Here is a 25,009-nt window from a genome sequence, read left to right as displayed (position 1 = left end):
AAAAAAAGAAAAAAAAAGAAGAAGAAGAATAAGGAACAAGATCGAGAAAAAAAATGTAAACTGCAAGCGGGAATATGCCGACCCTCACATGCTGCACGTTGGGGAGCCGTGGCCCCGACGTGAAGCTGCGAGGGCCCGCATATCACTGCTTGCAGTTTTAATTACAATTCTAGTTTTTCAGAAAGCGCAACGTTTGCGTTTTTAATTTAATAAACGTGATATTCAGCCACTGATATTAACTGCACTCCTTCTCTTTTAACACCAGGGAGCAGTAATGCACTTAATATTAGACAAAAGAAGCTTGGTGTAAACCTTATCACTCGGCCTATATATAGAATAGCCACAGTAAAGCAGGTAAAGAAAGAACATAACATAGGACAATTGCATGTGGCCATACTGTGTTAATTGATCAAGGAGCTGGTGATGAATACTGTGGGTGTATGTATCAATACTAAGTTTAAATTTTGAAAGAACTGACCTGTTTTCATGCCTTTGAAAAGTACTTGTAATAATAATGATAATAATATTAATAAAATTAAAAACCAGTAATTACATATTCTTTTAATATTGCACAAGCCAAGAACAAAAAAAAAAAAATCTCCTTCCCAGTATGCCCATGTCTATGAGATTCAGTGCCGGATGGCTGATTTTATGTTACCTCAGATGGTGGGTCTCTGTGATGAATTATAGACAATAGGTTGAGGGCAGTCAACAGTGCATTTATGACAGATAATAAATGTGCACTGCCAAACCAAGCCAATTGAAGTGTGTCGTTCTGGAATGGAAAAAGAAAGAGAAAGGAGTTCATAGGCAACATTTTTTTTATATTGTGTCAACACTTTATTATGCATCACCACCATGCAAAATCACTGCTAAGAACTTGCTCAAAAATCAAACTAGATATATTTCACACATTTATGATTTTAGATTGGCTTGCCACTTTTCCCAAAGTGACTGGGTAAAGTTTTATGCACACTCAGAAAAATACATTGAGTGTGTATGTTGGTGTGCAAGTCATTCAGAGATTTGTGAGAGAGCATTTAAAGAAAGAAACAATGGCAAATGATCTATGATTGAACCTTAATTCATAAACCACTTATAGTGAACACAATTTTTCCAATGCCCCTGCCAGTGTAAACCTTTGAATTTGAGCGATTTGGATGTCTGTGTCACTTCTTTTTCACTTTATTCTTCTAAAACACTTCCAGACATTAAAAGCAATCATTTAGATCTCATATTTAATGAAACCTTTACATGTGGACAGCATACATATTTGCAGACAGAATCCCTTCCAAGCATCTGTTTTGATGAAGTTTAACCTCAGAAGACATCCAGCATTTCTGCAGGTGTGTTTTGTTGTAAGCTACATGCTGCATTGACAGGTTGAATGAACTGCAATGAGAGGTCATTCAATCAGCTAAGGCAGTCTGCGTTATTAATGTATCAAATTAAAACATATATTTGATTGGCCTGCTAAAAAAAAAAACTAAAAAAAAGCAACTCAACAGCAACAGTAGAAATATATGGAATAGTGGTCAAATTTGTCCAAAGTAACCTGGCCAGTGCAACACATTTACAAAAGATTTAAAATTTTTTAGCATTTATAACTTCAGCTCCATCTTAATCTCAGGTTTAACATAATCAATTATATGACAAAAAACACGTAAACCTGGTTGACTGTATTCAGAAACATGGGAATTTGAAGGAATCAGGTTTGCCACCCTGTACGAACAGTGTATTTGTACATTTGCTGGATAACTCATAAAAAGGATAAAAACTAAGAAATAATTCCCCAAAATCATGTGTTTTTTTTTTTATGGCACCTGTGGTATAATAGACAGCTCAGTAATTAATCTCTTTACATCAGCTCACAGTATTACCTTAAATATGTGCTTGGTTAAAAAATATATCTTTACATAAATGTATTCTATGGTTGGATTTAGCGATTTATTCAACTTAAATTGTCCTTGTCTTCAGTGCTCTATGCCGTCGGCCCAGTGTTATCTTGTCCAGCGTCTTTTACAATTGTTGCTTTTCATATTGCTCACCTGCGAAGAACACAGAACATGTAACAAACAGCATGGTGTCATGGAAGTGCTCAACATACAAAGCAAAATAACACACTATGAGTGTGTTAACACAGACATATCCCAGTTCTGATATGGTTGTATTCCAGCAAAAAGATTTCACATTAAAAACATCATATTTTAACTGCACCGAAGATGTTGTTTTGTGTGTTGTTTTTGTTGTAAAATTTTGGAGCAGACTCAGATATTGGGGCAGATCAACAAATCTTTTTTTTCCACTGTCATTTGCAAGATGGGACATTTGGCCTAATAAATGTCATACATGTTTTTAGAGCCTTATTTACCAATATGAGCTATTGGGATTTTCTGATTTTTTTCATTACAAACCTTAAAAAAACAAAAACGATATCAATTCCTGAGTAATTAATTACATTATTTCTGTGAGTCTTTCAAAAGAACGCATCCTGTGCCTGCGCATGCAAGGTGCGTATCACGTCTGACGTCACGGTAAGCGTTTAATGTCACTTCCTGTCGATACCACGTCCCGCCGCTAGTCTTATCTTAGCTCATACATCTTAGCTCACAACCTAAATCTCCCTGTACAGTGGCTAATTTGAACGTTTCCCCAGTTAGCTGTTCCTCAGAGTCCTACAGCCTTTAACAGAGGCTAAAACCTTGTCTTATGCACGTTCACACTCGGCCCACGTTTTGTTTGTCTCTGACTGCCACGTGGATAAGTGCTTCTTCCAGCTAGATTGTCTGTTGTTGTAAAACAAAAACAAAAAACGTATGTTGATAAGCACTATAACGAACAGGGGGAAACGAACGTGAAAGTCTGACACTTGTCGAGGTGAAATGGTGTTGTTGCTCCAGTCTTGCGTCATTGCTCTTCAGATGAATACATTAAATCTAAGTAAAGTAAAGTAAGTAAGTAAAAAAACAAATCCAATCTGGGTTCACCCTCAACTGCTCAGTTAACTTTGTAGGTACAGAAATGAATGAGAAAGACTAAAAAACATCAAATATTTATTCATAAATTATACTGATTACTGCACTTATTTGATGCAAAGAGAGAACAAGACAAACAGCCCATGTTAACAGTTTTACGGTCAATTTGACATAATTAGATGACTAATACAGAAGCATCAGTACATAAGCAACATCGCTCTTTTAGCTGCTGCAGCTGGAGCTAATTTAAACTACTTTATATAGTTTCATATCCATGGACGGTAGATAAACATCTGAGATAGACATCTGAAATGTAACTTTGAACACACTGTGCTTTTTGGAAGATGTCAGAAGGCAAACGGGTTGGAAACCACCGGTTTAATCTTTAACAATGTGTTGTATTTTAAATGCTTGTTATATTATCCATTGGATCAAATCTTCATCTGAAAAAACCCGAATGCTGTCAAATAAATGTTGTGGAGTAGAAATGACGATGTCGGGTTCCATGTATTGACTCTTAGCTAGTGCTACATACTGTATACAGTTGGTGTGGTGGTAGACGGACATAGTATAACATTTTGAGGCTTGCAGCTCAATATTCCTGCAGATGTACTGTATTTTAAAATTTTTTGTTAAATGTTAAAATGATAAGATCTCCTGTTAAGTCAAACTATCTGACAGTTACAGTCAACTTACCAGTCGCCTGGATAAACACAGTCACTGCTGCAGTGTCACCTGTACCACAGTATTAAAACCATAAAAACGCATACAGTCGGTTAGAACAGGGACTGACGAGGAGTAATTTAATAATTAAAAAAAAAAACACAATATGCCATTTTCTCCTTCTATTTCAATGTTGGAGAGCAACAACTCACCATGCAGGTTTTGTCTGTTTCCTGCCTGTGCTTCAGTAGCTCCTCCAACGTGAGCTCGTCCTCCAGCTGCTGATCCAGATCGTTCTCAAAGCTCTCGTCCTCTGCAGCGCTAGCAGACCTGTGATCAATACCGAGCAGTTTAAAACAACATGGGGCTGTAACTGAACACAAGAACCTAATAGAGATGAACTATTGTTATATTCAAGTCACACAATTTAATTTAAGATCAAAAACTTTGGTCTGAGCTTAAATATCACAAATGTGTAACCACAAACATTACTCAAATCTGTGGTTTTTAGAAGTGTTATAGAAATATTTGTTGCACAGATCTGTATGAAAAAAAACAAATGAATGAGCTGGGAAATTGTACGGGAGGCGGCTAATTGAAAACAGTTTTGAATATGGAGAAAAATGATGGGGATAAGCCCTTTTTCTTAATATTCTTAATAAGTGCTCAAAAATAGTACAATAGACTGTTACATTATATCTTGTTCACTGGCTGATGTCATATTTACCATTTTTATTTGGTGCTACTGTATGTTTTTACTCTATCACATGACAGAGGCAAATATTGTATGTTTTACTTTCATGAGTCAGCTGAGTTCTTTGTCAGACTTAATATTGAGATTAAAAAAAACAAATGAAATGCAATACATGGCTACAAATTTAAGCTAGTGGTTTAATGGTATCATTTTGACTTGTTAACTTACAAAAACGAGTATCTTGATGTCTTTAGATTGAATGATATTCTCTCAAAATTCGTCAGATGGTTTGATTTTAATAACTGTTGTGGCTCAACGAGATAAAACGTAACAAAATTTTACAAACAAAGCCAAAGATAAATGTACAAAAAAAATTATACAAATGTGTAAAGCTTTTCTTCTTCTCTACCTCTTTAATCATTCCATGACCCCTGAGATTTATCTTGTGAGCTTTTGTGGCGGTGACCCGTGTATTTGGAATTTGGTACCGGTTTTAATAATATTTCTGTACTTTTACTGAAGCACGTTTTGGAAAGCCGGTCTCTTACTTTTAATGGCGTACTTTTTAAAAAACACATTAATTTATGGGTACTTTTGTTTGAGTAAATGATGTCAATACGTCCTTCATCACTGTACATATCTTTTTATAAGTACCTTGGTTTATAAGCGTAGAAAGGGTCTGAGGAGTTTGTAGCCAAGAGGTCACAACGTCCAAAGTCTGAATCCGCAGTGCTCTCAGTCTCACTTCCACCCTCTGTGGAACAAAAGACATATTAAAACAGCTCATGTACAAAATTCAAATTGCAAAATACAAGATTTTGTTTCACTCCTTTTTCACCTGAATTGAGCTCTTTAACCAGTGACGACATTGTGTTGGTGATGGAGTCAGCAGCGATGAGCAGGTCATTTCTCAAATTTCTCCTCGGACCTTTTGAAAAAGACAAAAAAAAAAACTCGTTTTGAGATGTGATCACTTACAGCTTTCAACCGATAAAACCTCAGTGAGCCGCTGCGTTACCCTGAGCGAAGGCCTCCTGAACATCCCCTCCCACGCCCATGAGTGAGTCCTGAGGTGTGTGAGTTGGGGTCGTGCCGGCAGAGTCCGAGTGGATCGGTGTGGGGATCGGCCGGCTGATGGTGTGACTGGGGGAGGAGCGGGGAGAGCCGGGGCCCTGAGTCTGAAAGACAAGACCGTTTTTAGTGTTAGCTGTGTGCCACGTTGAGAGAAAACTATGGTGTGACGGCAAGACTGCATGAAAACATATTCAAGCAAACAGCACAAACAATTTGGCATACATTTATCACTCTTATTATTTACTTTCAGGGCTAAAATCACAGCAAAGAGACTTCATGGAAACCCCCAAAATACTACCAAATGTAAGTTTACTATGAGGCTAATGTTTCCTCAAAGCACACCACAAAAGCTGTGTAAGTAAAACAAAAAAACACATTACACACATGCTAGAAATGCACAGTATGTGGAGTAGGAACGATCTTATCAGTATTTCTTAAATCCACAAAAGGCTGTTAAAACAGATTTCTGTCCCTAAAAACTATTCCAGTTATTCCCACAGACCAAACCAACAAGTTGTTTGTTGTGTGATGACCACCATGTATCTCCAAGTCTAAACTGAAAAATGACATCTCTTTGGTCTGTTTTTTTTTTGGTAGATACACGGTTCACCCAACAACAGCCAAGTGTTTGTTTCAAACGTGCATCATCGAAGTCTCTCTTTTTGCCTCATCGTTTTCACACTTACAGCTTGTTTCCGTTCCTCCTCCAGCTGAAAAAAACAACAATATTTCATGGCTTGTGAAACAACAATCACACCTAAAAAAAACCAACCCAAAATTCAATCAGTTTTCCCACAAAGACATGGCAAGCATGTGCCTTCCTCAGGCAAGTTGAGTTGAATCGATTAACATTGATTCTTTTAGGCTAATTAGATTGATATCCTCCTCACTTAAGGCTCTAGAGTAAGCAGTTTATGTCGGCTTTGAGGAACTCCTGTCTAGAAGGTATTCTAATACCAGAGGTTATCCTTCCTAGAGGGCCGGCTGGCATGTAATGTGTGATGAAGCATCTATATCCTGTTCTTAAATCCTCTGTTTGGGCTCCTGTTTAGCATTATGAGATACCTGAACATGACATAGCTAATCAGTGACATGATTAGTAATGACATTTTTTGTCAGAGAGGATGTTTTCTTAATAACCCATAATTTCTTTGCTATGTTAAAAAAGATTATTCTTAATTCAAGCCTCCTGTACAAGCCTACAGATTGACAGAGCTTAAACAGAACTAATCCGACACAACTAATTATTTATGGTATTAGTGTCAATATATTGAAACAAAACTTTATAAATATTAAACAAAACTAAGAATTTGAGACAAAATACAACTCACTGAAGCAATTTTTTTTTTATATCAAAGTAAAAGTGAAGAAAGTAAAGGACGACTATTTTTGTTTTAGTTAATTTTATTCTCTTAAATTCTTAAAAGAGTTTTTGTTTGAAAATATTGTTTCCATAAATATTTATTTTACTCTGATGGCGCAACAGATATGATTGTAGCACTAGCAACTGCCAACACTGGAATGAAATAGACCAATATCTTATCTTCGATCAAGCATGTGCATTGTACCCCAATTTTCTAATATAAAAAAAGGACAGATTGGGCCTTTAACAGAGCATAACTGTTAAAAGACGCATGCCCTCTGATGGGGATGTTGCGTAATTGCTCACATACTTCCGCACTACTAAGTGCTGTGTCTGCTTTATATCAGCTGGAGTGATCACCCACAGCTGGGAGAAATTGTAATACGAGGGAAATTCATCATCTGGCCATATTGCTCACCACCTGTCTCAAAAAAAATAATGAATAAATACGAGCTGGCGCACATGTTTTAATAGGTGAGCATCCAAAGTCAAACTTCAATCGACCCGATTCTGTCCAGGAAGCAAGCTTGATACAAAATGAAAACGTGATTGCCCCCCATGGGAAACATGATGCGTGTTCCTTCGCTGATCATGAAGAAATCGAAACTATTTGACTACAGCGCACTGAAAGAGATGAGATGTGCAGTACCTTGAGAAGCATCATTAGTTGCTCCAGCTGCACCATGAGTTCCCTGCGACTCTCCTGCAGAGTAGACATTCTTTGTTCGAGCTCATCTTTGCGTTGCCTGAGCGCAGAAACACATCACGGTGAAACCAAAATGTTGTGTCAGTGGTGAACAAAATACCGCCCCTTCTCCCCCTCCCCCGTTAACATCTGCAGACTCAAACACATGTTGTTCATTTAAAATACACATCTTCTTCAGCAGGTGAAGCAAAACGGTCTGTTAAGTTACCTGAGAAGTCGTAGCTCAGCGAGCAGGGTGGGGTTCTGCTGACCCCTGTCAGGTGGCGGCTGGGATGCCTCCTCATGCTGAAGGCGCAGACGCTGGATTTCCTGCAGGATTTCTCTGTCATGAACATATGAAAATAGAAATTCAGATTTTATTTCTGGCATGCTTTTTTTTTTTTTTTTTTTTTTTTTTACACAAGTCCTTGAGTCAACTTAAAACACAGAGGATCTGCATTTCACTGTGACGCCACACACACACACACACACACACACACACACACACACACACACACACACACACACACACACACACACAAGGACATCCTCCCAGGTGATCTTTGGCACTGACCAAATCTGACAATGTTAAGAGCCAAAATAGTCTGCAGCAACTGTGTTTTTGTTGGTGGCCACTTGGGTGCAGCAGAAACAAGCTGTTTATCACCTTCAGTATCCAGCAGATACAGAGCAATAATAGTGTCGCCCATGTGAATGTCAGTCCAATATTCATTTTCTTTCAGCTGTTTGGTCTCTGCCAGCTCCGGTGGGTAATATCTGGCTCTTTAGCTGCTAAATGCTCCACTACCAGCTACTCACTTTGCCTTTCGGTGTTGGACACGTAGCTTTACAGGTGGTTTGTTTTGTGCTCTTCTACTACAAAAATGCTTTGGATGTGGACCAAAACAGTAAAATTGAAGCAAAAAAAATAACCAGATGCTCTGGGGCTTTTTTGCCATCACAGTAGGAGGAGAACAGGTGTTCCTGATCACATAAACGATGGCTCTCAGGTGTCTTTATTGATTTTATTATTTACACCTGAGCTTTTTCCTGCAGTGACACATCAAAATGTCTTCGGGAAAAAGAGCCTATAAAGCTTCAAAGAGCTCAGGGAAGAAGTCAGGGAAGAAGTCAGGTAATAATTCGCAGAGTCTGTCTTGTCATAGAGTAGTCCTGTGATCTATAATGTAGTAAAAATATTGATTCAAGCTGCTATAAAACCTTATAGTTCAATTACCTTTAACTCAACTTTGCCTCTAGTTTTATTTCACTTCATACTATTTATTTACCTCATTTTAATGTCTGAATTTGTTGCTTCAGTTATATCCTTTTAAAATGGATTTTTCTTATTCCATTTTACTTCTTTTACACAATCTGAAAGCAGTTTGAATTTGCCACTGTGCATGAAATGTGGCATGTAAATCAAGGGTTGTGTCTAGCCTTACGTGATCTGACTTTTACTACTGACTTAACTATTCAGTGGCATGTATTTTATATATATATACATATATATATATATATATATATATATATATCGTTAGTTAGCTTCATAGAAATTTTAACATTTAATTGGAAATAATATTACTTGGCTTATAATTGATGATTATAACAGTAATACTAGAGGCAGATTTTAGTTTTAAATGCTCTTTGTGGTTGTTTACGGATCCCTTTATTCTAAAGGTGAAATTCCTGTTGATGAATTGAAAAAAAGAAGGGAAGAGAGACCGCAGAAAATAACTGAGGTGTATCAACAAGGCAGTCAACCGTCACCTGTTTTTACTCTCGAGCTCTGCAATGAGCTGTCTCTGCTGTTTGTTGGCATCCAGAGAGAAGGGCAGGTCTGTGGGGACCCTCTGCTGTTGAGCCTGTTGGTGAAACCAAGCAGAAGACATCACGTGAACTGGCTTTTACCTCTGGGTGATGTCATCCACCAGCTTATCTCACATCTCACAGGAGGGAACAAAGCAGTTAAGTCACCAGCCATCCATCAAGACGCGATCAGAGCATGAACAGGTCTGCTCAGAAATGATCACCAGCTTGGCAGTAAAAGAGAATGAAACCCTCTGAAGTAGAGTAGCAGCATACGTTAAATCCTTTTCTCATCAAGGACACTTTTTTGGCAGTGGACAGCAATGAAAGATGCCGTGATGTTGTGGGCAATAAATGTCTTCTATCTATCTCACCGCAGCATCAGCAGCCAGTCTAGCAGCATAGCGGGCGATGAGGCTGTGCTCTTCATCTTGATGGTTACTGCTCTCCAGCAAACTGATCAAGAGGAAAATAGAGATGGGAGTCACAACATGATGCAATTAATAATTCACAGTCGTGCAGGTACAATATATGCAGGAGAGATGCAAAAAAAAAAAAAAAAAAAAAGCAAAGAAAGTTTCATTTGTCAGATTTGTTATTTACTAGGGAAGCTTCACAAGTTTTACAGCAGAGGCCCACATAATCATGCTAAAGATATTCAAATACAAACCACTAAAAGCATAAATGACAGTGGGTTGTTTTCTAAAAGTGGAGATGAGAAGATCAGTCGCTTTGTAATTTAAAGCCAATCTGATCGTCAGTACAGTCGGAAATATAGTTCTGTATTTGCACACACACATACAGTGGACGCATTCACACAGGAAGATATGAGGGGGATGGTGGCACTGCTAATATGATACAACATGATAGATGGGAACCACACACACACACACACACACACACACACACACACACACACACACACACACACACACACACACACACACACACACACACACACACACACACACACACGTGTTGTACAGTAGTCCATATAGGAGTAAAGCCTGATGAAAAATTGTTGAAAGAGAGGATGTCATTTAACCAGTAATAACAAAATAAAAAAAAACAGTTGGCTTACACATCAGTTTTCTTTCAAAACGTTTCAGTAACACAAGATTCAAACAAACAAACAAATTTGAGAGATTACTTTTAAGAAAGCACCTGTAGTATTTGTTGCAAATCAACTAACTAATCAGCCCAAAGCATTTGAAGTAAAACAAAATTCAGAAACAAATTACAGATTAGTCAGAAACACTTGTTGCTGCGGAATAACAATAAAGTGGTGGCAGAAGTGTCAAAGGTCGAGGCGACAAGTCTGTAAACAGACTGACAGCATGCAGCGTTAGCACAGTAACACATTCAGAGTTAGATGAGGTTAGGGGGAAAGACCGTGAGGTGGCGGTTCAGCACAGTAGATAGTTTCCACTGGTGTTTGGCAAACACAGCAGCACACCCACTAACCATGTTTTGGGGTTGTTTTGGAGCAGATTCACATAGAGGCCAATGAGAACATGTTCGTCAGCAAGTCTATCGGCAACATCGAGGTTGTAGTTCAACCTGGAACAGTGCAGGGTTTCACAAAACATAAAAGGTTACATTACACAGGTGGACAGCAGAGGGACAGCGGATGAGAGAGAAGGGTCAGGAAACTGAGGGAGAGAAGGAGAGGACACAACAAAAGAGCGGCGGAGGAGGAGGAGGAGGAAGAGGAGGAGGAGGAGGGGCTGAAAAGCAGCCATTCATGGGTGACTAGAGAGAAACAAGACCATATTATGTTTGGGCGAGACGCCACCGATGAAGGCCGGGAGCACAACTGAGGACATGCCCAGCAAAAAAGACGCTATAAGCTACATACTGTTTACATTCTACAGGCATCAATCACTCAGTGCTCTATTATTAAAACTATTGAAAGCTCTTCATAAATAAAACAATCTACCCCTCCTCCCCAAAATATGTCAAGCATGCAAAGTCCTTTTTATTGTAGCTCCTATAATTGGCTAAAGCTTTCCACCTGAATCACAAACTAATGTAGCAAGAATGCCAACACCACCATCATGGAGAACCACAACAGAAGAGAGTCAGTTCATTCAATATATATATATCTTTCTTTTCTTTTTTTTTTAAAAGAAAAAGAAATTGAGTAAAAACGTCCTGTTTCTAAAATAATTCTCAATATAATAATAATTTTATTAGCTAGCCTTTCAGTATAGCCACAAAAAAAAAAAAAAAAAAAAATCCACAAAGCCAACAAGCTAATGTAGTCACGTTTTAAGCACACTGCCCATCCTTGAATGTTCACAACTGTTAGCCGGCACTACATAGTGACCTGATAATGATAACTACTGCGCTAACAATTATGTTTAAAAGAGCTGATATTCTCCATGCACAGTGTGTCTACCACGAGCTTGCTGCTGTTGACACAGTAAATATTATGAAGCCAGTATGCAGTTCTGGTGATGAATATTCATAACACGTTTTTATTTGATCAACTCCACCAATTTGACATGCCAATTTACCATGTAGAGGTAGTAGCCTTACTACTCAGCCTGTTGAAGTGCTATGTTCTTGGGTTGTCAAAAAATAGTAACTCAAGATACATTACTTGAGTAAACTGACTACATTAAACATGTTTTTTTTTTTATTGGGCAATCTGTAGTAAGAACAGAGGAGAGTAAGGAGGGCATGAAATGCAACATGTCAGCTCCCTGCCCTGAAGCAAACTGCAGAAGTTGTGGTTATGTGCATGGATGTATTGAGAGCTGGATGCAGCTGCTGGATCATGATATTTCAATTTCCATATCATTGAATCATTAAAAATCAAATGGTTTATGCAAGTGCTGTTTAAAAATTTTTTTTTTTCCCTTTCTTTTACTGTTGCCTGATAGTAATGTGTTACCACTGCCAATGGGTGGTGGTAATGCACTTAAAAATAACAATACAATTACAACTGTCTTTTTGCTTAAAATGCCTATCCCTAGTTGACAGGATACCTTCAAATCCAAACAAGTTCTTTTTTTTTTTTTTACTCTTACTATAATTACTTTATAATTAATGGAGGTTTTGTGTTTGTAAAACATTCTCAGAGCCTACCAAATATGTATATTCCATGGACTATGCGGAGTAGGCACGGGGGATTCCAGCAGGAGATGATGCGTATGTGCAGATGGCCTCACAATGCCGAAGAAACCCAGGAGCAAGAACATTTTTTGAACTCGTGCTAGGTGAGCAGTTTACATTCAGGTGAGTGGGCACCATCTCTTAGTGGCTTTTAGTGACTTGTCCAGTTCTCCTCAATACATCCATGGTTGAATGTCATGCACCATAACAATGACACCGTAGCAATGACACAGATCCCTTTCTTAACTAACAAAGGTCTTTGCAAACAGTTACACATCCAGCAGACATGGACCAACATTAACTTTTTAATTGAAGTTGTGCTTTTGGTCACCTATAGGGCACAAATATAAAATTCACTATCCTTAGCCTTAGCTGTAATTTCTGAGGGGAAATATATGGCTTTTTAGCAACTAAAGGTTTCACTTTGTCAACAGCTAGTAGCTAATTTGACTAACTGATTGACGAGAGCAGTGGGAGTGAATCAAAACAATAAAACTTATTTATAAGAAATAAGCATTGTGCGAACGATACATAGAAGCATTTGATCAGAAATAAAGGGACCTTTGATTTTGTCCATATCACCCAGCTCTTGTTATGGAGTTGCATTATATGTAGGATACCAGGAACTTGACCTTATTGTGGACTTAAAGTCAGGATATCTCGTCTTCTACTGCCCTGATCAACAGTAAGTCACTACCGTGCCCCTTTAACTGTGTATTCCATATTTGAAAGAAAAAAAAGAAAAAGTCACAATTTAAATCACAAGTTTGGAAATGAGAATTTTCTCTACAGTCGCAACTGTGCAAAAGCTAGCCAGTCAACTTCCAGAGGGCACATCCCCTGAACATGCCTGTATTATATGGTTTCTCAGCCCGTGCAAACAGCAACTGTAACGTCAAATAGTCTGACATGAAGAATGGCCTAAAGAACACCACTCACTCAACAGATCATCAGTATGTTTTTCTATAAGCCAGACTTATGAAAGGGAGTAAATGCCTTCTCCTCTCAGGTGCAGGTGCAGAAGAGCTTAAATGCTTTTCACTTGAAAAATCAACAATAGTTTTCATCTTCCAAAACATTAACAACAACTGAAAAAGCAAGTTAATCCCACTTCATCTACATTACATTACATTACATTTCATTTAGCTGACGCTTTTATCCAAAGCGACTTGCAATAAGTGCATTTCAACCATGAGGGTACAAAACCCAGAACAACAGGAATCAAGAAAATACAATTTCTTCAAGAAAGCCAAACTACAAAGTGCGATCAGTAAGTGTCATTTTAAGTGCTACTAAAGTTCTACTGTTCAAGGTAAAGTCGGAAGAGGTGTGTTTTTAGTTTCTAAACAACTATTCACATACCTCGTAAACAGCGAGCCACTTCGCTGCTGAAACTTCAGCACATGGGAGACTAATGGTAACATTAAAAGCGGTTGGTAATAGAAACTGGCAGTTAGTATTTCCCATTTGCGTTTGAATAGTTAGTAATAGACACTCCAAATCAATAGTACTGATCTTCATGATGCATGCTTCATGTAGCGTCTTTGAAACAGCCCAGTGAGTGTAACAATGTAAAGCCCTCTGTAAGAAAACTGGTTAGTTTCCTTGGGACGATAAGCACTCTACTTTATGCCCTGTGATTATTATCTATATTAGTTCACACATGCATTCACTCTGTGAAAGGCATTCTCATGTGCACACCTGTGTCACTTACCCTCTCCCTTTGAACAGATATGGAGCAGCCCCAGTCAGGGGCTTTCTGTGCTCAACATCATTATTTCTGCTGCAAGGCAAGCCATTTACATTCAGCTCAAGAAATCACAGAAAAAAGATGGTGATACTCAAAGGTACGCACACGCGCGCACGCACACTCACACCCACCCACCCACCCACACCCACACCCACCCTCTCTTTGGGAAAATAAAAGGAAGAATATAAAGACAGTGTGGGTCACAGAGTCTACAGGTCACAGTGCCTTTAGGGAAAATGGCATACTGAAAAGATCTGTTGTAAAATCCAGGGCATTCATTGTTAGTGCTGCTGTACTCACTTTTTGGTGGAGTAAGGGTTCCCTGATGTAGGCATGGAGTGGGAGAGTGTGTAGTCATTGGTGATATTCACTGGTCTTGGCGGCCTGGAAAGGAAACAAATGTAATTTTTTTTTACTTATTTTTTTTATCCAAACTGACAGGACGGCTTTTTATGTTGATCACAATGAGGTTTCTTTAAAGAGACAGCAAAATGCCAGAGCGGCGTTCTCTTATATTTCATTCTTTCAGTCTTGTGGATTTCCTTCAGCCATATTCATCTCTGAATTTCCACTTAAATAAATGACACATGGATCAACGTATGATATGATTAATTATGTATCCTGTATAAAACCATGCAAGAATGAATGAATGAATCTGTGAATAAACAAACACAGCGGGTGCTCAGAAAGAAGTTAATGATAGTGACTGTCAGTACATGACTTGATATGACTGTATCTGATTAGCACAATACAAATCACTCAAATCTACTGTGACAAAAATGTTGAAATATTTGTTAAATAATCAAAGCAAACTCACCACGTGTCTCTATTTTGAGGAAAGTAAAAAACAAGGAAAGGAATGAAAATACTTTCATTACAATCAGCCCAGAGCAGTACAAGACTACACGTAAAGATTCAAGACATTTAAAAAAGGATAAAAAAAAAAAATTAAATTTAAAAAATATGGTTACGATAATTTGTGTTGTCAATGCTTAGATTTTGTTGCAGCGATCCCTGCCAAGTTCATTTTTCTACTGTAACATTTTTTTAAACCTAAATTTAGGGGATTCTTGTCAAAAAAGTATATTGTGTTCATGTATAATAAAAATGAATACAAGCAGATACATCAATATCTGCTTATTTAACTCTCAATTTTAAACAATTAGAATTGAAATGTAATCAAATTACCATCTGACTTTCTGTCAGCAAGTTTTCTACATTAATCTGAATCCTTTTGGCTGTTTAAAGTTTATAAAATACTGGGGCTATCAACAGAAAAGCTTCCAAATTCATCGTCATTTTACAAAAGGTTTTGTGCTGAATAGGTGATGAAAAATGCTTGTATACTTAATCTTTGTTTCGGTATTAAACACAAAGAATCGGGCAAATCAAGAAAAAGGTAGCAGCACTGTTGCAGATTACAATCACTCCCAAGGCTGTAATTAAGCCTCATTGATCAGTTGACCCAAGAGATTGACTGGAAACCCTTCAGACTCAGAGGCAGCTACAGGATCATTATCAGCTGAGGGATAAAATCAAATGGTTCAAAATCTAAAACTGAAGTCCAAGGCTCTGAATATCCCACAAGTCTCTGACATCAGAGCTGATTCCTCTGTTCCAGTGTCATTAGGGGAAAAGACAGAAGATGAACTTACACAATATGAGCTAGGTTGAGAGGTTTAACTGGCATCTCGGGAAACATGGGGTGAAGAGGTTCTCTGCTGGATGCACAGCTCAGTGATTTACTGAGGGCATTGGATAACTTCTTCGCGGGGGATTTCTGAGAGAAATACAAAGGTGATGTGACGATGGTGAGGATGAAAACACCGTAACCTGCATCAAACGTTCAGCCTCCTGACATTGTGGTTGAAGCAGAACAAAAATAGCCACAAGGACTGGTCCAGTGCGGACACACCTCCCTTAGCACGCCCCTACCCTCCTCCCCATTCCTTCCCTTACCCATGACGTGTACTCCTTCATTTGGTGCTGGTTGCTATGGGAACCGCTGGCATGCCCCCTCCAGAAGCAGTCCTGACAGAGCTGGTAATTATGACATTGCTGGCAGCGGTAGCGGAAGCCCATCATACTCTCAGTATGGCAGTAGGAGCACTCGACCGGGTGAAAGACTGCAGGGAGGAGAGGAGGGGTCAGACACACACACACACACACACACACACACACACACACACACACACACACACACACACACACACACACACACACACATGCACGCAGATGCACAAACACATGCACACAAACAGATGTGACTGTAAACCCAGATATTTTGCACATTGCAGTGAGTAGAGGATTAATTTCCATTACTTTATTGACAGATGTGCTGGGAGTCTGTTTTTGATGTCAACACTCTTTTCATTTTACAGAAACATACCCACAAAGCAGCACAACATGGAGCTCTACGTGTGTGCACGTGTGACAATGTTTCTTCTGCTCACAGGTAGCTTGTGATGAGCGCATTACAGATACACACGAGCATGCACACTCATACACAGGGTGTAAGGTCCCTATGGGTCACCCTCACTGTGTGTGTGTTTCACGGTGTGCGTGTCTGCTTGATTGTGCGTGCGGTGCTTGAAGATTACGATGCAAAGCTGAACTTTACATCCTCCCAGCCCCGTTTGCTTCCCCCTGTTAAATATCCCGTCTTACCGTTCTCCACGTTGGTGAGCCGATGCATGAGCGGTAACCACACCAGACACTGAGGGGGCGGGTCTGACATCAACGTATCGAGGAATGTGTTGAGGGACACCTTTTTCTATTGATGTCGGATGCAGAGGAGAGCGTGATTCACCCACAAAGTCAATGCTAAAACACTCGGAGATTCACAAATGTCATGCACTGGGGTTTAAGTCCCCTCACCTGCTGTGTAAAGCATGTTCTTGCAGCTTGTTCAGTGTAACCAAAAGAAGGTCCCTCAAAAACCGCCATCGGTAATTTGAGCACCTCCCTTAGAAACTGGTCAAACTGCGAGTGCACCATTATTCCAGCGGAATCTGATATCTGTGAAAAAATATCTGGAAAACAGTGCGGGGGGGAAGCATTTTACAAATTAATCAAACTAATTGTCAGTTGCCACCACAGTCGGCTAATTACAGCGTTACACAATACAATTATCCCACTTATTTGTGAAAACAAATCAAATTGAAGCAGTTATTCAGATCAGTAGTAACCATATGCCAACCCTCCTCTTTTTCTCTTACAAACCACTCCTCCCACCGATTTTGTACATTATGTAATAAACCCTATCTTTCACATAATGAAAAATGACTTCTCCCGCCATGAGGAGCCAGGTGCGTGCTCCTACTTTAAAAACAATACGGCTATGCAGACAGAGACACAGACAGTACAGACAACAATACGTTTGCATTATAAATTATAAAGCAGTACATTATTTAAACTATAAACTGTATGAAATCTAAAATTGCTGATTTATTACAGGTAAAATAAGTGATTAGAATTTAATTTATCACAATGATTCAAATAATTAAAAACCAGATAAATATTTGTTGCGTTTCTTACATCTTAATTTGTCCAGAATTTTCCCTCCGCAGATGGTGGCTAGAACCATCTTCGCAGCAAAGATAGATAACTTGCCACGGCTCTCCCTTAAAAAAAAAAAAAGAGAACAAAAGGATTCAATTAAGGTCACTGATTTTTTTTTTTAAATGGAGCTGTGAAGACCTGAAGTGTTTCTGCTTGTCAACTATTTTTGTAAAAGGTCCACATGATTCAACCTTTAAAGGCAAACTTGCATGAGAATGACAATTTTCAAAAAAAAAATTTTAGCTTGGCTCTTACCATCACAAAAATATTCACTCTACACCTGCATGTCGGGACATTTTAAGGTAAATAGTCTGAATTTTCCCTTCTCTTTGGCAGACACTTCACAGTCACATTTCACACAACGTTGGCTCACGTCAAAACCGCAGACGCGAAAGTACACAACCAGCCGCTGACCGTCATGTGACGCCTTACTCACGGGTCATAGGCTGCCAGCAGGAAGTTGAGCAGCAGGTTGATGGACGTTTCCACGTTGATCTGGTGGGTAGTGGGCATGCGCTTGTTCAGCTGGTAAAAGATAGTGGACAGTACCACTTCCAGGCGAGCCACGGAGAGCTCAGCTTCGAGGTCCATGGCGTTGAGGCCGTTCTCTCGGAAAGCCTCGATGACATTCCAAATGTCAACCAAATGCACTAAAAAAGGAAAACCAACTTTGATTACCAGCAAAGTGATGTGATTAAAAGTGATCTGTATCATACTCACAATTGCATTTCTTCTGCACAAATCTGAGTTTGCAGGCCGTTCTATATGTCGACAGTCGTATAGAATCCAAATCTTGAGCCCCTGAGGAAGATTTGTTCATTTACTAACATTGGAAATGTCAATGCAGTTTGATAAGAAAATCTGGAACACTGTAATGGGAGTATGGAGCCCAAAGTGTTCAATATTACATAAATAAATATAAATACACACTCATATGAATCAATACAGACAGAATATATAACATTTTGTAAAATAACCACATAGTGCTATAATGAAGTGTTTTTTTTTTCTTTATCTTTTCACAATATCAGAGTTTTAATGCCTGTAGCTTTTTTTTGTCAATAATTCAAAGTCTGTTTAATTCGCAATGCTTTTTTGGCAACTGTTTTATATCATAATGACATTTTTATTGGAATAGGTGGGATTTGGCTACTCTGAACTGGCCTTGTATTACCTGAACCAAATTCACTGTGGGAATATATTCATCTGGTCCGCTCTATAGGGGATTATTTCCATTCGTCACATCCTAATTCCAATTCCTCGAGTTTGTGTCACTTCCTCGAGCCCCACCGACGGCGCTATTGTTTGGACCACATTTAGAAACAAACACTTGACTTCAACGTCATCGCACTTAGCCACCCCCATTGCTCGCTGATTGGTCCGCCCTCAGAGTAGTTAAGCAAACCTTCATGCGAACAGGGTTTCCAGACTAAAAACATCAAAAACTAAAGCTGTGAGCAACAAGTAGGCGGAGCCAGGCAAACGCTAAAGTGGTTGTAGCTGTGAATGGTTGTCTCTGGATCAGTGACCTGTCCAGGGTGTACCCCACCTTTCACCCAACATCTGCTGGATCAGCCATCCGTCCTGCGTCCCTCTAAAATGCTAAACGAGAGTATTTCAAATTGATGGACAGAAAAACGGGAATAGAATACATTTGAACTGTAATAAACTCTATTATTGTGAAAAGAAGAAATATACAAAATATTTTATAATAACCATCTGCATTTCAGAAAATACTCTCACTGTGTGGATATGAGAGCGCATGAGGCATCACTGCCGCAGGCCAGTGTGTCAGCATTAGAAATCAATCTGGTTGACATCAGTGGAGGCACTTGATCTTCATGATGTTTGCTTCACATGAAACTTACGGAGAAGAATTTGCCATTTTTACGGTCAGTGAGTAAAACAGTCCGGCATAGATCACACTGAGCTGTGGCCCCGAGCACTTACTCATCTCGACAAACAGTTGCCTTCTATCTGCCATGATGTCACCACTCTGCCCGCAGTCTTCAATCATTCTGATCAGAAGAGGAGAGAAAGTAGTGTCAGAGCCTGTGTGCCTCACCATTTACTAGAGCAGTTAGACTTTCAACGATGCCATTGTTCAGACTCTGGAAAGTCTAGTATATTGTTATTTCTACATATTCGGAGGCAATGTATTTGTTAAAGTACTTTCTACAATGCATCTTTTAAAATACTCACCGCTCGGTTAACATTGTAAACATACTGTAATAACATTGTATCCGTTTAACATTTTCACTGTGAATAATATATTATTAACAACAATTAACATATTCTGTTCTTGCTCAGCACATACGACATCCACGATTAAAATGGTGGCAGATTTATATCTTGAACATTTTAAGCAGTGGGTCCTTAGTTTCAGACAGCGGTAGACAAAAGTAGCTTCTCATCTGTTGGTAGATTTTGTTGGCTGTAGCTAGCCAGATGAGCTGCTGTTAACTCCATGAGTTGTCTGAAACCGCTCGCTCCGACCAACTTTTTTCAGACTTTTCACAAGGAGACTTAGATATTAACTTGAAGGCTACAAACAAGATATTGTGCAGAGACTGAGGTGAAAGCTGACAAGTCCCAAGTCAGTATTCCCAGCAGCTGATGATCTAAAAGACATGCAATTCAACCAACAATGTTGTTCTTGTACTCTTGTGCTCTCTGCGTGTTACTGTTTTCAAAACCCCTGTCTCTACAGGGGCAAAAACAACAACCTCAGCGCGAGAAACCTACGCACTGAAAATGGTGAGTTTTGCCGAACATTTGCAATAAGACCTGCTTGGTTCTTTACGGTCTTTTGCTGGGATTTCGTTATTTTCATGGCAGGACTCACCTCCACACGTAGGTAAATGTTCCACCAAAACAAGTTGTCCCCAACACTATTTTACGTCCTGGGCTTATACTAAAATGGTATATGTCTGCAGCCAGACCAATCTCCAGCACTGGAGCAGCGCGGTGGAAAAAGTCTGACTGTGTGAGACAAGCTAGTAAGCTATTTAGCCAGATATGCTTACAATAGAACAGACAAACACACTTGTCTGTGTTTTTTTTAGGTTTGTGGAAGCTATAAGGAGGCTTCCTTTCTTCAGATTCTTTAAATGAGGAAGACGTGTGTCAGATAAGCAGGATGCTCAGGTAGAATTGGCCAGAGATGCTGGAGTTTAAACTTCCCTAAAAAGGGGGCTAAAATGGGCCCCCGCTCATTTTGCACCAGGCCCCCACTTCAGGTTAATCCGGCCCTGGCGATTACACACTGACCTCACTTTTACAGAGTATTTTAAGAACGTCCGCCACTTGAGTGTAACACACGACAGTGCTTTTCAGAAATGTTTAAGAAAAACTTAACTTGGACAAGGACAAGACTTTGAAAGGGGCAGAGCAGCCGAGAGAATGCTCACACCATGCCTCGCTGCACACTGTCCGAGGCAATCTAATACACCTAGTCATGTGGTTTGTTGCCATGGCAGCAAAGATCCCAGCCGCTCTGTTTGTAAAAACACATACAGACAAAACGACAGACAGACAGACGCACACAAACACACATATAACACCTCCCACTGCAGACAGGCAAAGTTTGAGGAGAAAAGTTTTTTTCACCAGTTAATATATTTTATGAGATAAAGCTCGGTGGTCTGATAGTTGAGCACACAGTGTCACTTCTTGGGCGAGTTGCTCGAAAAACACTATTTCTGCAAGACAATCATTCAGGCATGCTATTTCAAATTACTCTGACTGTAATTGGTAGACCCAAATATTATGCTGCAGAGACCCATGGAGCAGAAATTAGAATTCAACTGGTGTTAAGAAGCAAACAACAGCACATTTTTTCCCTCTTACTTGCCTTCCTCTGATTCTTACCAGTACAGGCAGTCAATTATGGGGCACTAGGAATCTTTGAAAATCCAGTTTAAGAGGGAAGAGATTAAGCTAATAAATTAACCTGGAGTTTCTGTATCAAGTGCCGTATTTCAGTAATTTACTTCACAGCATAGTGTAGCAGTTAAAATGATCTATGTCTAATTATTAAAGATATATTATCCTAATAAGACAGAACAAAACACCCACAGAAGATTTAAAATCAGGTGCTTTTTAGAGTTTACATGATAAAGCGATATTGAAAATGACAGATATGTAATAGCACAAATAATAAATGGGTATCTCATCAGTTATAAGGCAATGATGAATGCAACCACAACAGTAAATCACAGTTTTAGATGCACAGCAATCTCAGGCCTCTGCCAGCAGCTACTAGTCCAATGTCATCTTGAAAGTAATGGATATTCAGGCTCATTCATCACTTACAGAGTGAGTGAATGTAAAAGTGTACAAATATACACAATGTTATAGATTAGCATTGATATCCTTTCCCAGGTAGCAAGCAAACACATCCCGAGTGCCAGCTGTGCGACAGTCTGCAGTCTGTTTTCAGTCGTGGAAATAACTTAGATTGATGTAATCTATTGCAAGAGCAGATATTATAGCAGCACAGCCAACACATAATTGTAAGGCAGTGAAAGGAACAGGATGATCAACGTACCTTTCATAAAGCACCATGGTTCTAGTCCTTCACTTGCCTCAGCTCAGTTATTACAAAAGTCCTCCTTCTTGAAACAACTGTCCACTATTTCTCTCAAACAAGGAAAACATTACAACAAAACCTGCCCATGTAGACAGGCCTAACTACAGATATCTGAAACTAGCCAGGATACAGTGTGTGCTGCCTCTATCTTTAACCACAAATGAGAAGGCGCCACATTCTTGCACAGCTTCACTGGCTCTAGTTGCAGACCCCAAATCTCATTCCTGGCATGTGCCCAGCAAACATTACTCTTTCTCTATGGCACTGTCATACTGTCAGTATTAGAAAATAACTGCCCTTAAAAGAGCAAATCATCTTCCACCATTAACGGTGCAGAGAGACTGGTGGGGCTAAGCTCTGCCAAGGGTCTCACAAAAATGACTCACGCTATCTTTTAATGCTGCACAGCATTTCTCTTGGCCAAAAAAAACCCAAAAAGGCCTTATTAGTCAGTTATTTACATTTTGATTCTATTTCTGTGGCAGCTCAATAAAGCATATGGGACAGTGCTGTGGATTTATGTCCTACTCAGTGTACATGGAACAGACTGTCATGCAACATTTCCAAACACAAGCACTTACTTGCGTTACAGTCCAATCTGTTTGGCCGGCTCGGGACAGTACATCGCAGCTGTTGCCACTGATTGGCCAGAGTTATTTTTACATCATGAGACTATAAACTACACTGACATCCAAATCCCATCCTGACAGGAATAAAAAAATTTAAAAAAAAAAAGAAGCTGTGCCATTGACTAAAGGGTAATCAGCTGTTGTGCTTTGGACCTGTAGTACAGGCTGTGTCGGTAGTGAAAGAGTTTTCTCTGCCTGCTTGGTACCGGCCAGGGATGTCTGCTGGAGGGCCCTGGGCTGTCTGTCGCCTGCTGATGATCACCATGGTTTCAGCTGCAAAAAGGGAAAACTTTGGGACCCTGATGTTAAATGAGAGCGCAGCTAAAAAAAAATGTATGGTTGCTGGTGCCCTGTTTTTGTTTACGACCCTGTCATTGAGTTCTTTGCTCGAACTAAGAGGGCGAAATTCTGTGACATAAATTGAAGAAACTAATGATTATATACAGTATGTTTGCCGGTCAATCTGTGCTTTGAAAGACAACATGGAAATATATTTACATTTCAAACACAAGCTTAAAAACCATGCTGGGCATGGGCAGTCATGTTGGCCTGTGGACATTACATACAGAAATCTACCTTATTCATTCTGGATATAGGTAACAGGACAGCGGGAACGGCAACAGGCAACCTTGTGCTACATGCCCTGCTCATGCATCACCTGTCACGCTACAGACACCTGTGTGTGGACGAGAGACAATGCTCTCCCTGTAACAGAAACATCTGCCTGCATTTACAACCTCTTTTCTAACCTTTCTATCCCCACAGATCTCCGTTTTCATCGCCCGAAACTTGACAAACTCATTTCACCCACAGTGACAAAGTAGGTTGAGGTCGCTCCTCTTACTGCCTGCCAGCCTTCCCCGGCAGCTGCAGCAGCGCACTTGCACACAAGACTTACCAGAATTTATTTCGAGGCATGTCATGCAACATCACTGTTTTCCATCCGGCAATGCGTCGTGTCCATCGGGTGCGATCAGGGTTTCTTTGGTGTAGGTTGCTGCTGCTGCTGCTGCTGCTGCTGCATCACTGCACGAAGCGGCCGCTCTTCTTGTGCCGCCGCTCTCCTGCAAAGCTTGTGTTGTGGAAATTTTCGGGCAGTGCGCTGGCTGAGCAGAACAAGGCAGCGTCTGCCTCCAGTATGTGGCCTCCGCGATGACGTAATGCGGAGTCTCTTCACTTGCGTCAATGTGGCTGCAAATGGTAAAGTTTGATAGAAAAATATACAAAAAAATTTTTTTTTTTAAAAATGGCGAAAAGAAGCAGGTTTACATGCAATCTTCTGCAAGATAAAGCTCCCCCTGTTTTTATGTGGCTTAAGAAGATGACGTCACGTATATAAAGCGCGTTATTATAGGAAGTTATAGTAAACAATATTATAACAAAATATAATTGTAATTGCATTACAATAAGTCTTATTTCAAGAGCTTCGTTGACTACAGAGATAGATTATTAGCTTTTCATAAAAACACCACGAGATTGCAAATGTTTTGCAATGATGATGCAAAATTCACCCTGTTCATCGATGCTACTGGTTTTGCACACAAACAGTTGTGAATTCCTGAAAGAAAAAGTCAAAATTACACTTGCGATGTGGATTATTTTAAGTACCAGGCACTGAAGTGGGTTTACTGTAATTGTGGGCTATCGGTCTGCATTTGTTTACACTTCTTTACACATGCCAGGATGGCTGCCATTGTACAAAACCATTTAAATAAAAGACCTAGGATAATTTAGGTCCACCTCTTTGAAATATATATATATATATATTTTTTTTTTTTATTCCAGTCAACTGTATTCTATATCTAAACAAAGTGTGCCTAACTTCAACAAGGCGCCACTCAACAAACTGCTGCTCAACAAACTGCTCTTGAACGCAACTCGCCCTCTCCGAGCGCAGCCCCTTGTTGCTAAGCAACCTCCACAGAAGATTGACAGCAACTTCAGTTGATTCATTCGGAGACAACTTTAACAAAAGGCAACTTTTTTTACAAGGCAACTTGCGGCGTCGTCACCCGCAAGGACAATAACACACCTCAAGGGAGCGAACAGAGAAATGGCGGCCAAAAGTATATTAATCCAAGTAAGATGATAGCCA

At 39.6% G+C, this 25,009-nt stretch overlaps 1 protein-coding gene across 7 annotated transcripts; it reads right to left on the bottom strand.

Moving 5' to 3' along the window:
- Positions 1-816: 816 nt before the first annotated feature.
- dtna (dystrobrevin, alpha) lies at positions 817-24,044 on the bottom strand. 7 transcript variants are annotated; one of them, XM_069157512.1, is made up of 23 exons: positions 23,813-24,044; positions 19,645-19,712; positions 18,415-18,495; positions 18,131-18,344; positions 17,671-17,756; positions 17,011-17,165; positions 16,801-16,906; positions 16,093-16,259; positions 15,789-15,913; positions 14,434-14,517; positions 14,098-14,166; positions 10,728-10,823; positions 9,638-9,719; positions 9,225-9,319; positions 7,684-7,797; positions 7,419-7,515; positions 6,093-6,116; positions 5,351-5,510; positions 5,171-5,260; positions 4,987-5,086; positions 3,851-3,968; positions 3,672-3,710; positions 817-2,048 (listed from the first exon to the last, which is right to left on the bottom strand). In XM_069157512.1, the coding sequence occupies exons 2-22, from the start codon at positions 19,709-19,711 to the stop codon at positions 3,693-3,695; spliced, it is 2,148 nt and encodes a 715-aa protein (XP_069013613.1). In that variant the 5' UTR covers position 19,712; positions 23,813-24,044; the 3' UTR covers positions 817-2,048; positions 3,672-3,692. The 7 variants fall into 7 exon arrangements, with proteins under 7 accessions (XP_069013613.1, XP_069013612.1, XP_069013614.1 ...); XM_069157511.1 differs by lacking the exon at positions 23,813-24,044 and adding an exon at positions 22,244-22,448; XM_069157513.1 differs by lacking the exons at positions 6,093-6,116; positions 23,813-24,044 and adding an exon at positions 22,244-22,446.
- Positions 24,045-25,009: the final 965 nt, after the last annotated feature.

This window comes from Embiotoca jacksoni, unplaced genomic scaffold, assembly GCF_022577435.1.
Source record: "Embiotoca jacksoni isolate LCO1_2020_lvr unplaced genomic scaffold, fEmbJac1.0.p SCAF_22, whole genome shotgun sequence".
In the NCBI taxonomy this organism is placed as follows: Eukaryota; Metazoa; Chordata; class Actinopteri; family Embiotocidae; genus Embiotoca; species Embiotoca jacksoni.
The sequence above is the reverse complement of the archived record's forward strand: the minus strand, read 5'-3'. Positions and strand labels throughout refer to the sequence as shown.

Coding starts and splice junctions, on each gene's coding strand:
- dtna (XM_069157511.1), bottom strand. Junction 9,320..9,637: donor GACTGGCTGCTGATGCTGCG/GTGAGATAGATA, acceptor TTTCACCAACAG/GCTCAACAGCAGAGGGTCCC. Junction 7,516..7,683: donor GCTGAGCTACGACTTCTCAG/GTAACTTAACAG, acceptor TTCTGCGCTCAG/GCAACGCAAAGATGAGCTCG.